The 14,702-nt window shown below is 38.2% G+C and overlaps 1 protein-coding gene across 2 annotated transcripts in view; it reads left to right on the forward strand.

Moving 5' to 3' along the window:
* IGSF10 (immunoglobulin superfamily member 10) overlaps window positions 1–14,702 on the forward strand; it is a 78,429-nt gene that overhangs the window by 9,034 nt on the left and 54,693 nt on the right. For both annotated transcript variants that reach the window (XM_042956812.1, XM_015539327.2), the window contains one exon: window positions 1,970–2,099. In XM_042956812.1, the coding sequence (XP_042812746.1) occupies window positions 1,970–2,099 (130 nt within the window). The remainder of the gene's footprint in view (window positions 1–1,969; window positions 2,100–14,702) is intronic.

The raw sequence follows: 14,702 nt of genomic DNA on the forward strand, positions 1-14,702 counted from the left end.
GGGATTCCTGGTACCGTGATGGTTGTAGGGAAAGACAAAAGAGCCCAGAAAGGCCCTTTCCAAGTAGATTCTAGCTAGGATTTAGGGGAGCCATCTTCCAGACTTTCATTAGAACCTGATCACAGTTCATATAGAGGAGGTGACTCTTGTTTGGTAGTGGAAACTGTTAGGGCATATTCCTTCAAAGCCTGTTGAACTTTGCATATGGAGACATAATATGAGTTTGTATCCCTAGAGTCTTTGGATCTACCAAGAAGTCTGTAGGTAGGAAAGGTGGCCAATAAGGGACCTAGAAAGGACTTAAACCCAGGGCCTCCTTGGGCCTATATGACTACAGAGAAGAGCAATGGCAAGGCTTCTTTCCAGTTTAGTAATGTTTCTTGTGTGAGCTTTTTAATAGTACCTTTTAGGTATTGGTTAGCCCTTTCCACCTCCCCAGAAGGCTCTGGCCTTCAAGCACAGTGGAGGTGGTATTTCATACCCAGTTCTTTGGAGACAGATTGAACTATGGTGGCCACAAAGAGGTGACTTTCAGAGGCCAAATGAGGGGATGATTTCATGTAGAAGTTTGTTGACTACCTCAGTTGCTCTTTCAGTCTGTGTGGGGTATGATTCTATCTACGCTGTGAAAGTGTCAACAAACCTGAAGAGGTATTTGTATCCTCTGCAGGGTGGCATCTGAATAAAATCCATCTGCCAGCCTTCCCCATGGTAGGATCCATGCCTCTGTATTGTTGGATTAAGTCCAATGGATGCCTTCAGGGTTGTTCTATATGCAGGTGGGGCAAGAGGAAGTTATTTGTTGAACCACCTGGGAAAATCCTTTACCTTGGAATGTTCAGAAAATAAGAGTTTGTAAGACATCTGTCCTAAATGAGAGGAGTCATGAAGGGCCTTAAATAGTTTGCATTGAAGATTTTGAGGAATGACCAAGATTTCATCTAACAAATACCATCAACTGTTGTCTAGGGAAAATCCCTTTTCATTTGCCCTGGGTTTATCCTTTTCTGTATATTTGGACTGTGGTAGTGGCAGAGGGCCGGATATGCGGGCCCCCTGTAGAAGAGGCTCTTGTTGGCTGGCTGCTTGGTTGCCCTGTATTATTTCTGAATCTCCTTTTTGATGATCCTTGCATTCGACCACTGCCATTCCCTTGGGTCGGTATACAGCCTCAAGCATTCGGGTTATGTGGGTTTCATATTTGATGGGCATATTTTCAGAGGTGAGATATCCTCTTTCTGCTCAAATGGTGGTGTGGGTATGTAGGACTAAGAAGGCATATTTCAAGTCAGTGTAGATGGTAACTCTCTTATTTTTAGCCAGCTCTAGCGCTCTGGTAAGAGCAATGAGTTCAGCTTGTATCCTTACTATCTCCTGGCATTGAGCTAAGCACTCTTCATGTATTCATTCACTTAAACCTCATGACACCTTTTGAGTAGCATATATTATGTGTACTTTATAGATGAAGAAAGTGAGACACAGAAAGGTTATTGATTTTATCCAGGGTTGCACCACTACCAAATGCCTGAGTTCCTAATCATAGCCAAACTATTTGGCTTCAGAGCTCAGGTTTCTTAACTACTACTTTATAATAATAAATTCTATGTGGGAAAGTGAGGGGGACACACAAAACAATGGTCTGGGTCTTAACAGTAGTCACAAATAGAGAGGGGTGGAGTCAAGGGCATTCCAACCTGAAGGAACAGCATATGCATGAAAGTTTGAAAATGAGAAGAGATGTGGTGTGGAGAGTTTAACCACGGCTGCCGGGCCCAGGTAGAGGATAGACCTTCTGTGGTATCTGGTGAATTTCAATAATATTTCAAGCATATGACTGTCTCCTTAGAGCACAGGCTATAAAAAGGGAGGTAGTGGGTTTTGTGTGTGGATGTGCATGCATGCGCGCTTTTGCTTTGACATTTGAACTTCAGTTGACCAGCCTAGCTTATACCTGACATTTTTCTTTCAGGTACAACAGCTTGGTTAGGTTGACAGAAACGGATTTTTCTGGCCTGAACAAATTGGAATTGCTACTCCTGCACAGTAATGGCATCCATACAATCCCTGCTAAGACCTTCTCGGATCTGCAGGCCTTGCAGGTAAGACCAGTGAGGGGAAGGTGCAGGTTAATGAAGTGGGATGTACCCTTGAGAGCTGACCATTCCAGTGGAATCCAAAAATCATCATTCTGTGAGTTAGAAGGACATATCAAAGGAAGATGTCCAAGACTGATTTCTCTTTAAATGAAATGGTATGTGGAAATTAGAATAACAAGAAAATTCTGAGGCAAGTTTTCTCAGACCTCAGGCTAACAGGAAAAAAAACAAAACAAAACAAAACAAAAAAATGGTACCCAGGGATTATCACTACACCTTTAAAATTTAATCCAGAAAGGCAACTTCTAGTCATGTTCATCTGGGAATTGAATGTGGTTCGTAAAAATAATTGCTGTCTTAGAAGTTAGCTTTCTACACATCAATATACTTTTAAAATTTTTATTTACTTATTTGTACCTTGTCTTGTTCAAAAAATTTTGAGTAGTTAATGGGGACTTCTCAGAATGCATCAAATATTATAAGAATTATTATTCCAGTAAGTAAGAAAGTAAAGATAAAACAAATATAGGGATAAGAAAAGGGGGATTACGGGGAAATGCATGTGTAAAGATCAGTATGTCTGCTATATAAGTAGGACTTAAAGCTTTTGAGAGGCTATCTCACCATTCAAGATGACTATTAACTTTTTAAAATATATTTTAAAAAACCTGTTCAGGAATAGTACAACCATTTCTGATTTATTCTTTCTTTGATAGATTTTTTTATCGATGTATATTTGATACACAATATTAGTTTCAGGTGTACAGCAAGAGTGCCTCAATATTAATCACATTAGGAAGTGATTACTATGACAAAGCTAACTACCATTTGTCATGATACGAAGTTGTTAAAGTATTGTTAACTATATTCCCTATGCTATACCTCACATTCCCCATGACTTGTTTATTTTATAGCTAGCTGCAAGCTTATAACTTTCAATCTTTTTACCCTATTTTACCTACCCCCGATCCCTGTTGCCTTTGTATCAGAGTTTGTATCTGTTTTGTTTTTGGGAATCCACAGATAAGTGAAACTTGATGGTGTTTTCCTTTTTCTTTCACTTAGCATAATACCCTTTATTCCCATCCATGTTATTGCAAATGGCAAGCTTTTATTCTTTTTTATGACCAAGTAATATTTGTGTGTGTGTGTGTGTGTGTGTGTGTGTGTGTGTCTACATACACATCCTCTTTATCCATTCATCTATTGATGGACACTTAGGTACCTTGCATATCTTGGCCTTTGTAAATAATGCTGCAGTAAACATTGGGGTGCATGTATCTTTTCTAATTAAGGTATTTATTTTCAGATGAATACACAGAAGTGAAATTGCTGAATTGTATGGTAATTCTATTTTTAATTTCTTGAATAATTTTCATACTACTTTCCACAGTTGCTTTTTGTATTCCCACCAACAGTGCACAAGAGTTCCCTATTCTCTAACATCTTCACTCACACTTATTTCTTGTCTTTTTGATGTAGTCATTCTGACAGGTACTAGATGATATCTCATTGTGATTTTGATTTGCATTTCCTTGGTGGTTAGTGATGTAGTGTATCTTTTCATCTGTATATCTTCTTTGGAAAAATGTCTATTCAGATCCTCTGCCCATTTTTTAATTGGATTGTTTGTGTGTTGGGTTGTATGAGCTCTTTATATATTTTGGATATTAACCCCTTATTGATTATGTCATTTGTAAATATCCTCTCCCTTTCCATAGGTTGCCTTTTCATATTATTCCTGGTTTATTTCACTGTGTAAAAGTTTTGTAGTTTGATGTAGTCTCATTTATTATTTTTTTTATTTTGTTCCCCTTGCCTGAGGAGACAAGTCAAAAAATAAATTGCTAGGACTAATGTCAAAGAGGTTATGATGTTTTCTTCTAGGAGTTTCATGGCATCCAGGTTTACATTAAAGTCTTTAATCCATTTTAGTTTATTTTTGTGTGTGGTATAGGAAGGTGGTCCAGTTTCATTCTTTGCAAGTAGTTGTCCAATTTTCCCAATGCCATTTATTTAAGAGACAGTATTTTTCCATTATATATTCTCGCCTTATTTGTTGAAGATTGATTGACAATACAAGTGGGGGGTTATTTCTAGACTGTCTATTTGCTTCACTGATGTGTGAAGTCAGCACCATACTGTTTACTATAGCTTTGTAGTATAGCTTGAAATCCAGGAGTGAAATCAACTTTATTCCTTCTCCAAATTGCTTTGGGGGGCACGTGAGTGGCTCAGTCGGTTAAGCATCCAACTTCAGCTCAGGTCATGATCTCATAGTCTGAGTTTGAGCCCCGCATCGGGCTCTGTGCTGACAGTTCAGAGCCTGAAGTCTGCTTCTGATTCTGTGTCTCCCTCTCTCTCTCTCTGCCCCTCCCCTGCTCATACTCTTTCTCTCTCTGTCTCAAAAATAAATAAAAACATTTTAAAAAGTTTAAAAAAATTGCTTTGGTTATTCAGGGTCTTTTGTGGTTCCAAACAAATTTTAGGATTATTTTTTCTAGTTCTTTGGAAAATGCATTGGTGTTTTGATAGGGACCTCAGTGAATCTGTAGATTGCTTTGAGTACTATAGACATCTTAACAATACTGATTCTTGCAGTCTGGGAGCATGGTATATATTTCCATTCATTTGTGTTGTCTTCAATTTTTTCATCAATGTCTTACAGCATTCAAAGTATACACATTACATGATGCCTCTTTGGTCAAATTCATTTCTAGGTATTAAAAATATTCATTGCAGTAAATATGAAGATCCAGTTGGCTTTATTAAATGATTTGTGAATTGGACAGCCTCTCATCTAGCAAGTAGAGGGGAGCTCTGAGTACTTGTACAAAATGGAAGGCTGAGGAGGAAGAGTGGGATGAGAAAGTTACTAGCAAAATAAAAAAGGATTAGCAGGCAAGATCACCTTCCCTAATGGGGAAGGACAGAGGGTCTTATTGCACAGATTACCTCATTGATCCTGATCAGAAAATTCTTGACTGACCCAGTTTAGATTACATTTCTTTAAACTGTAATTAGATTAGGTATTAAGCTTCAGTTCTATGACTTGGTCTGGCCCAAGTGACACCATTTCAGACCTGTGGTTTTCTTTTTAACAATCCCACCCTCTTTTGATCATGCTCTCAGTTTAACTAGAGATGTGATCAGAATTTGAGGCACTAGGACAACTCACAGCTACCACTCCATACTTCTCACAGCTTGTGTGTGTGTGTGTGTGTGTGTGTGTGTGTGTGTGTGTGTGTGTGTTGTATTCATGGGTCAGAATGTTTTTTGCTTAACCTCTGTGATATTCACATGTTATAACTTGAGGTTTGCAATTTTTAAGTTGGTTATCCCCTTTGCTCCTTTTCTGATGTTCCAGTCTTAAGGAGATCATTTGCTTGGCAGTTAGCAGTTTACACGCATTTAAGATTTTTTTTTTTTTAGGTTTTTGTTTTAATCATCTGGTGCTCATTAAGGCGAGTGCACTCCTTAATCCCCATTACCAATTTCACTCCCCCCCCCCCACCTCTCCTCTGGTAACTGAGTTTGTTCTGTATAGTTGTTTGGTTTGTCTCTCTTTTTTTCTTCCCTTTGATTGTTTGTTTTGTTTCTTAAATTCCACACATGAGTGAAATCATATGGTATTTGTCTTTAGCTGACTTATACCACTTAGCATTATACTCTCTAGCTCCATCCACGTTGTTGCAAATGGCAAGATTTCATTCTTTTTTATGACGCAGTAATATTATGTTTTATACATATACCACATCTTCTTTCTTTCATCAATCACTGGATACTTGGGTTGCCTTCATATCTTAGCTGTTGTAAATAAGGCTGCTATAAACATGGGGGTGCATGTGTTTGTTTGAATTAATGTTTTTGTATTCTTTGGGTTAATATCCAGTAGGGCAATTGCTGGATTGTAAGGTAGTTCTATTTTTAACTTTTTGAGTAACCTCCATACTGTTTTCCAGAGTGGCTGCACCACTTTGCATTCCCACCAACAGTGCAAGAGGGTTACTTTTTCTCCACATCCTCGCCAATACCTGTTGTTTCTTGTGTTGTTGATTTTAGCCATTCTGATGAGTGTGAGGTGGTATCTCATGTTAGTTTTGATTTACAGTGCCCTAATGATAAATGATGTTGAGCATCTTTTCATGTATCTGTTGATCATCTGCATATTTTCTTTAGAGAAGTGTCTGTTCCTGTCTTCTGCCCATGTTTTAATTGGATTATTTGGTTTTTGGGTGTTGAGTTTTATAAGTCCTATATATATTTTGGTACTAACCTTTTATGGGATATATCACTTGGAAATATCTTCTCCCGTGCCATAAGTTGCCTTTTAATTTTGCTGTTTGTTTCGCTGTGCAGAATTTTTTATTTTGATGTAGTCCCAATAGTTCATTTTTGCTTTTGTTTCCCTTCAGAGGACCTATCTACAAACAAGTTGCTATGGTTGATGCCAGAGAAATTATTGCTGTGCTCTCTACTAGAATTTTTATGGTTTCAGGTCTCCCACTTAGGTCTTTAATCTATTTTGAATTTATTTTTGTATATGGTATAAGAAAGTGGTCCAGTTTCATTTTTTTGCACATGGTCATCCAGTTTTCCCACACCATTTGTTGAGGAGATTATCCTTTTCCCATTGGATATTCTTTACTGCTTTGTTGAAAATTATTTGACCATATAATTATGGGCTTATTTCCTATTCTTTTCCATTGATCGATGTGGCTGTTTTTTTGCCAGTACCATACTGTTTTTATTGCTACAACTTTCTTGAATTCCAGAATTGTGATGCTTCCAGCTTTGCTTTTCTTTTTCAAGATTGCTTTGGCTATTTGAGGTCTTTTGTGGTTCCATTCAAATTTTGATTGTTTGTTCTAGTTCTGTAAAAAAAAGAAAGAAAAAAAAGCTGTTAGTATTTTCATAAGGATTGCATAAAATGTGTAGATTGCTTTGGGCAATATGGTCATTCTAACATTTGTTCTTTCAAACCACAAGCACGGAATGTCTTTGCACTTTTTTGTGTCCCCTTCCATGTTTTCATTAGTGTTTTATTGTTTTCAGAGTTCAGGTCTTTGATTTCTTCTGTTAGGTTTATTTCTAGCTATCTTACTGTTTTGGGTACAATTGTAAAGGGATTGTTTTCTTAATTTCTCTTCTGCTTCATTGCAGGTTTATAGAAAGGCAACAGATTTATGTATACTGATTTTGTATCCTGCAGCTTTACTGAATTTGTTTATCTAGCAGTTCTATGGTGGAGTCTCTTCTGGTTTTCTATACAGAGTACTATGTCATCTGCAAATAATAAAAATTGCCTTACCAATTTGGATGTCTTTTATTTCTTTTTGTTGTCTGATTGCTATGGCTAGGATTTCCAGTACTGTGTTGAATAACAGCGGTGAGACTAGACATCCATGTCTTGTTTCTGACCTTAGAGGAAAGGCTGTCAGTTTCCCCCCATTGAGGAAAATGTTGGCTGTGGGTTTTTCATATATGGCCTTTACTATGTTGAAGTATGCTCCTTATAAACCTACCTTTGTAGTGGGTTTTTATCATGAATGCATGTTGTACTTTGTCAAATGCTTTTTCTGCATCTGTTAAAATGATCCAATGGTTTTTATCATTTCTCTTGCTGATGTGATATATCATGTTGATTGATTTGCAAATACTGATTCACTCTCGGAACCCAGGAGTAAATCCCACTTGATCAAGGTGAAATTTTTTTATATATATTTTTAATGTTTACTTTTGAGAGAGAAAGAGACAGAGTGTGAGCAGGGGAGGGTCAGAGAGAGAGAGGGAGACAGAATCTGAGGCAGGCTCCAGGCTCTGAGCTGTCAGCACAGAGCCTGACACAAGGCTCAAACTCACAAACTGTGAGATCATGCCCTGGGCTGAAGTCAGATGCTTAACCGACTGAGGCAACCAAGAGCCCCAAGGTGAACTGTTTTTAATGTATTGTTGGATTTGGTTTGCTAGTAGTGAGGCTTTTTGCATCTATGTTTATGAGAGATACTGGCCTGTAGTTCTCTTTTTTTGTGGTGTATTCATCTGGTTTTGGATCCGGGTAATGGTGGTCTCATGGGATTAATTTGGAAGTTTTCCTTCCTTTTCTATTTCTTGGGATCGTTTGAGAAGAGTAGTTATTAACTCTTCTTTAAATGTTTGGTAGAATTCTCCTGTGAAGCCATCTGGTCCCGGACTTTTGTTTGTTGCGAGTTTTTTGATTACTGATTTAATTGCTGTGCTGGTTATCAGTCTGTTCAAGTGTCCTTTGTTGTCTTGGTTCAATTTTTGGTAGATTCTTTGTTGCTAGGAACTCATTTCCTTTAGGTTGTCTGGTTCTATGTTTCTAGGAATTTATCGATTTCTTCTAGGTTGTCCAATTTGTTGACATACAGTTTTTTGTAATATTCTTTTATGTTTGTATCTCTATGGTGTTGTTATTTTTTCCTCTCTCATTTGTGATTGTATCTATTTGGGTCCTTTTCTCTTTTTGATAAGTCCGGCTAGAGGCTTATCAATTTTACTGATTTTTTTTTCAAAGAACCAGCTCCTGGTTTAATTGTATCTGTTCTATTGTTTTTTTAGTTCCTATATCATTTATTTCTGCTATAATCTTAATTACTACCTTTTTTCTGTTGGTGTTCAGTTTTGTTTTTTGTTCTTTTTCTAGCTCCTTTAGGTGTAATGTTAGGTTTTTGAGATTTTTCTTCTTGAATGTTGCCTGTATTGCTGTAAACTTGCATCTCAGAAATGTGTTGGCTGCATCCCAAAGGTTTTAGACCGTTTTTTTTTTTTTTCATTTGTTTCCCTGTATCTTTTTATTCTTTGATTTCCCGGTTAACCCATTCATTGTTTAGTAGCATGTTATTTAACCTCCACGTTTTATGTTCTTTCCAGATTTTTTCTTGTGGTTGACTTCTACTTCCATAGCATTGTGGTCACAAAAGATGCATGGTATGACTTCATTCTTTTTGTATCTGTTGAGGTCCTTTTGTGGCCTAATATATGTTCTGTTCTGGAGAATGTTCCATGTGTACTTGAAAAGAATGTGTATTCTGCTGTTTTAAGATGGAACATTCTGAATATATGTGTTAAATCTTATCTGTTCCAGTATGTAATTCAAAGCATTGTTTCCTTTGAATTTTCAGTTTAGATCTGTCCACTGATGTAAGCAGGGTGTTAAAGTCCTTAATTATTACTGTATCATTATAGATTCCTTTGTTATTAACTGTTTGATGTATTTGGGTGCTTTCATGTTGGGTGCATACATATTTACAATTGTTATATCTTCTTGTCGGGTTGTTCCCTTTATTATTATATAGTATCCTTCTTCATCTCTTTTGAAAGTATTTGTTTTAAAATCTAGTTTGTCTGATATAAGTATTGCTACTCTGGCTTTCTTTTGACATCCTTTTGCATGAAAAATGTTTCTCCATCCCCTCACTTTCAATCTGCAGGTATCTGCAGGTCCAAAATGAGTCTCTTGTAGGCAGTATATAGATGGGTCCTGTTTTTATATCCATTCTGTCACACTATGTCTTTTGACTGGAGCATTTAGTCCATTTACATTCAGAGTAATTATTGATATATATTTTTTCCATCTTATTACTTATTTTGTGGCTGTTTCTGAAGATTTTCTCTGATCCTTTCTTGCTTTTTCATGGTTTCCTTGTTTTCTTTAGTGATATTTTTGGACATCTTTCTCTTGATTCTTAGCATAATTATTAGTGGTTCCTTTTTATTTGCAGTTACCATTAAGTTTGTATATAAGATCTTCTGCATATAGCATTCTATATTAAGCTGATGGTCATTTAAGTTTGACATTCTTTACTCCTCCCCACATTTTACATATATGGTATCATATTTTATATCCTTTTATTTTGTGAGTTTTTTCATGTGTCATGTGTTTTTTATATATATAAATAATCATTTTTACTGCTTTTGTGTTTCCTACCTTCATACTGTCATCTTTGGTCTTTCCTTAACACTGAGAGAGTCCCTTTAATATTTCTTTCAGGGCTAGTTTAGTTCATGACTAAAGTTTCCTTTAGTTTTTGTTGGGGAAACTTTTTATCTCTCCTTCCGTTCTGAATGATAGCTTTGCTGGATAGAGTATTCTTAGCTGTGTGTTTTTCCCATTCATCAGCACTTTGAATATATCATGACATTCCTTTCTGGCATGGAAATTTTCTGATGAAAAATCCTCTGATCATTTTATGGGAGGGATCCTTTGTATGTAACTGTCTTCTTTTGTCTTGCTGCTTTAATTTTTTTTTCTTTATCACTATATTTTGCCATTTTAATTGCAATACATATTAGTATGGATCTGCTTTTGTTGATTTTATTGGGGGCTCCCTTTGCTTCCTGGATCTGGGTATCTGTTTCCTTTCCTAGATTAGGGAAGTTTTCAGCTATTATTTCTTCAAACAAATTCTCTGCCCCCTTTTCTCTCTCTCCTTCTTCTGGGACTCCTGTAATATGTATGTTAATAGATTTTATGTAGTCACTGAGTTCCCCCAAGTCTATTCTCATTTTGCATAAATCTTGTTTCTCTCTTTTGTTTAGCTTGATTACTTGCCATTACTGTCTTCTAGGCCGTTAATTTGTTCCTCTGCTTCTTCCAGCGTGCTGTTCATTGCATCAAGCATGTTTCTCATTTTATTGAGCCCTTAATCTGTGCTGTCACTCCTTATCTCTGGGTTCATGGTTTCACTGATGTCCTCCACTCTTTTCTCCAGTCCAGTGGGAATCCTTAGGATCATTGCTTTAAATTCTCTATTAGGCATGTTACTTATATCTGTTTGGCTTAGATCTCTGGCAGTAGCCTTGTCCTGTTCTTTCATTTGGGACAGATTCCTCTGTCTTCTCATTGTGTCTGTGTGTTTGTACCTGTTTCTGTATATTAGGAAAGTCAGCTACATCTCCTGTTCTTGAGGGTAATGGCTTTATGAAGAAGAATTCCTGTAGTGCCCTGCAGTATAGTGCCCCCCGTTCCAAAGGCCTGCGACTTCTGCAAGTGTCTCTAATGTGTGCTGCATGAGATTTGCTACTGTGGCCTGGCTGCTTTATTCTTTAGGCCAGTTGTCTGCAGAGGCTCTGTTTGTTGTTGGCAGTGTTTGGTCCCTATCTTGAATGTAGTGTGTTTTAACTATGCTCTGATTTGTTTGTAAAATGAGGTCTGCTGATACCACCACCAGAACCAAAGTTAAAGAAAACTCCCAGATCAGGAGCCATGATTTTGGCCGGAGCTTGGGCTGGTCTTTTGGGGGAGGGAGCCACTGCACTGGGACTGAGGCAAGCTTTACTGGGAAAGGCAGTTCTTCTGGAGCACAGGGGGTTAGAGCTTGATGTAAGCAAGTTAGATAGTGAGTGTGGGCGCTACATAGGCTCCCACGGGTGGCTCTGTCCTTATGCTGAGCGGAGCGGAGTGGGGGGTGAGGAATGGTACATGCCAGTTCCTTTGTCTCTGGAGGAGTCTCTGTGTGAACACTGCACCTCTGGGACATGCTCCAAGATGGGCAACTAATTTCCTTACTGTGTGTCCTAGTTACTCTTTAGATTGCTGTTTCTATAGTGTATATCTGTGGGCTGTTTCCCCTGCCTTCTTGCCAGGTGCAGCCCCAATGCCCTCTAAGCTCTTCCAGAGCACTCCATACTCTCCAAGCTCTTCCAGCCCCAGTGGTTGCAAGAACACATGAAATTCATGCCCTCTCACTTTCTAAGCCAATTGCTATGGGGATTCATTTCCCTCATGCATTCCCCTGTGTGTTTGTCTGTCTTTTGCTCTTCTCTGCAACTGCAGCTCCCTTTCCACAGCAGGAGCCACAAATGCATTTCTCTCCCAAACTGTATCTCCACACTTCCTGCCTCCTTTGATGTGGCCTCTTCTCTACCTTCAGTGATGGAGTTTGTTCTGCTGGTCTTGAGATGGATTTCTGGGTTTTTAGGATGATTGGATAGTCATCTAGTTTTGTGTAATGAGGTGAGCCTAGGCTCTTCCTACTCCACTGCTCTCTCTCCCTTGCATATAAATGAATTTAAATTAAGAGGGTGTAATATACCAGGGAGATTATAACTATAAGCAGGATAATTTCCAAGGTTTAGAGTGCACTTCAGAGTCATGGTCCCCAAGACTCAAATCAACCAAAATCAAATAGGTCAAATAAAGACCCCCATTGAAGTAATTACCCTTTTAAGCCAAATGGCATGGTTAGTGATTTTATGTAATTGAGTTTCACCTTCCCCCAGAAGTGTAGCAGGTGGTGTTGGCCACAGCACAAATATCTCCTTGCTCTGGTACAAGATAGTCAAGGGCTAGCCTATTATCAAGAACTGTGTTGGCCAGAGCATCTAAGGATCTTTTTTTGGGTAGCTATTGTCTTAGCCATGGGATCTGCCATATCTTCATGAGTTAAAAAGAAGTTCCTGATCATACTTTCATTTATTTTCACTCTGAACCAGGAAAGTATGGCCTTGCCAAAGGAAGCAATTCCTGAATCATGAATGCCTCCTGGTGGGTCTTTTTCTAACTCACTAAATACAGAAGAGTTAACTTATGAAGTATCTTAATTGTGTGTGGAAAGTTAGGGGCACAGGTGAATAACCTAAAAGGCATTACCCAGCTGTGTGCCAGCCATCTAGACATTTGTAGATCCAAGAAGAATGATAAACATCACAAAGACAAATCTTGTTGGCACACAGATCATTACCATTAGGGAGGTGCTATTAATGGATTAGTTTACCAGGACTGCTGTATTTACTGGTTCAAGCCAAGGGTCAGTCAGGTGTTCATTGCATATGGTAAAGGAATCTCTAAGCCTGAAATATAGTGTTGTTCTAAATGGCTTGCAAAAATGGGTGCTGCTGGTAAGTTCTCTTAGTAAGTGGGGACAGATCTGATTTAGATAATCATAGGAATACGGGGGTGAAAATATACTAAGATTTACATAGGCATTTGAGTTCAGATGGGTAAGTTCAGTTATCATTGGAGAAAGGTAAAAAGGCACTGGATATTCTGGCCATAAAAGTTTACCTTAGTAAGAGACTTCTAAGGGAGTGGGGGTGTTGATTGCAGTCTGCAGTGACATTGGGAATAGAACAGGAATTGGTTAAAGGAGCACAAGAGATCTTCAGCCTCATGGGTAGATCAAAATCTTTAATGACAAATTCAGCAGTCTGAAAGCTTACTTCCCTTAGCAATGGCCTTGGAGATATTGATAATGGCATTATCTTTCCAGCCCAATACCAGAATAAAGAAAAGGAAAAGAAGGAGAAGTGTTCCTTGTTTAAAGTATCAAATTTTGATCTGTCATGTTGGACAGAAGCCATCTACCTCAGTATCAGCTACTTCCCTTCCTTATCAGTTTGATTCAGAGTCCTCCAGCATCTATATAGGACCAGATGTCAGGTGTTGCTTTCTTAAGCTGTGAGTGAGATGTATATCCAATCCCTGGAAATTTTGTAGCAATGCCAGATTAGAAACACTTGGTAAGGTCCCTTCCAATGGATCCCAAGAAGCATCTTCTTATATTGTTTCAAAATACCTGATCACCAGGCTCCAAATTGCGACCAACAGGGACCTGTGAATTGAGATCTGGGAAGACTTTTTTAACCTGTTGATGATAGACTTGAGCATAAGACATTAGAGATTTACAGTGGCTAGTCCTACTAGCATGAGATGATAAGGATAATCAGAAAGTTGTATGACAATAGGCATTAGTCTCCTTGTGACTGTCTTGTATGGAATGGGTTTTTTTCCCAAAGGGGATATTGCAAACAGTAAGCAAGGCCAAAAGCAATACCTTAGGCCACAGAAGTCTAGTAGTTTCAGCAATTTAGAGAGTTTAAATTTGAGGATACCATTAGTTCTTTCAACCTTGCCTGATGATTGAAGGTGATGAGAGCAATGGTAATTCCAGGAAGTTTTGCAAGGTTTTTGTTGAGGCACATATGATTTGCCTGGTGAGGTCGGTGCCCTGATCACTGGGGATCATGGAAGGTACATCAATGGGAAACATATTGTTGAATAGTTTATTTGCTACCAAATAAGGCATCAGCCTTGTGACAAGGGAAAGCTCCAAGCCATTCAGAAAACACACCTATGATAACAAGAACATATCGATAACTCATACTAAGTGGCAGTTGTGTAAAGTGCCACTGCAGGTAGGAGTGTCCAGAAGGAAGTCTGAAGATTCTGGGAACAACAAATTTTATCCAGGATTACAGGTCAGATTACTTTTTAGCAGGTCAGGCACTGGTAAACAGTCAATAAAATTGCAAAGACAATCTCCATCAATATCTATTCATAATTAAAGTCATTTCAAATGCATTATGGTGGGTTAAGGAAGGCTAAACATATGGAAAAAAAGGGTTAATCAGGGAGGCAGGAAGTACTAAGGGGCTGTCTTGGGTTTCCCATAGCCCCAAATGTTCATTTAAGTTACAGCCATTGTTTACCCACCTTCATTTCTCTGATTTGGAAGTACACTGTTGCTTTGTTACAAGGACATCAGGATGGTGAAAATCTGGCAATAAGGGATCATTTTATGCAGAAGCAGAATGGACTCCATCTATATGTGTCATAATGTTGCAAATACAATAGAGAAGGCT

This window comes from Panthera tigris, chromosome C2 (genome assembly GCF_018350195.1).
Source record: "Panthera tigris isolate Pti1 chromosome C2, P.tigris_Pti1_mat1.1, whole genome shotgun sequence".
Lineage (NCBI taxonomy): Eukaryota > Metazoa > Chordata > Mammalia > Carnivora > Felidae > Panthera > Panthera tigris.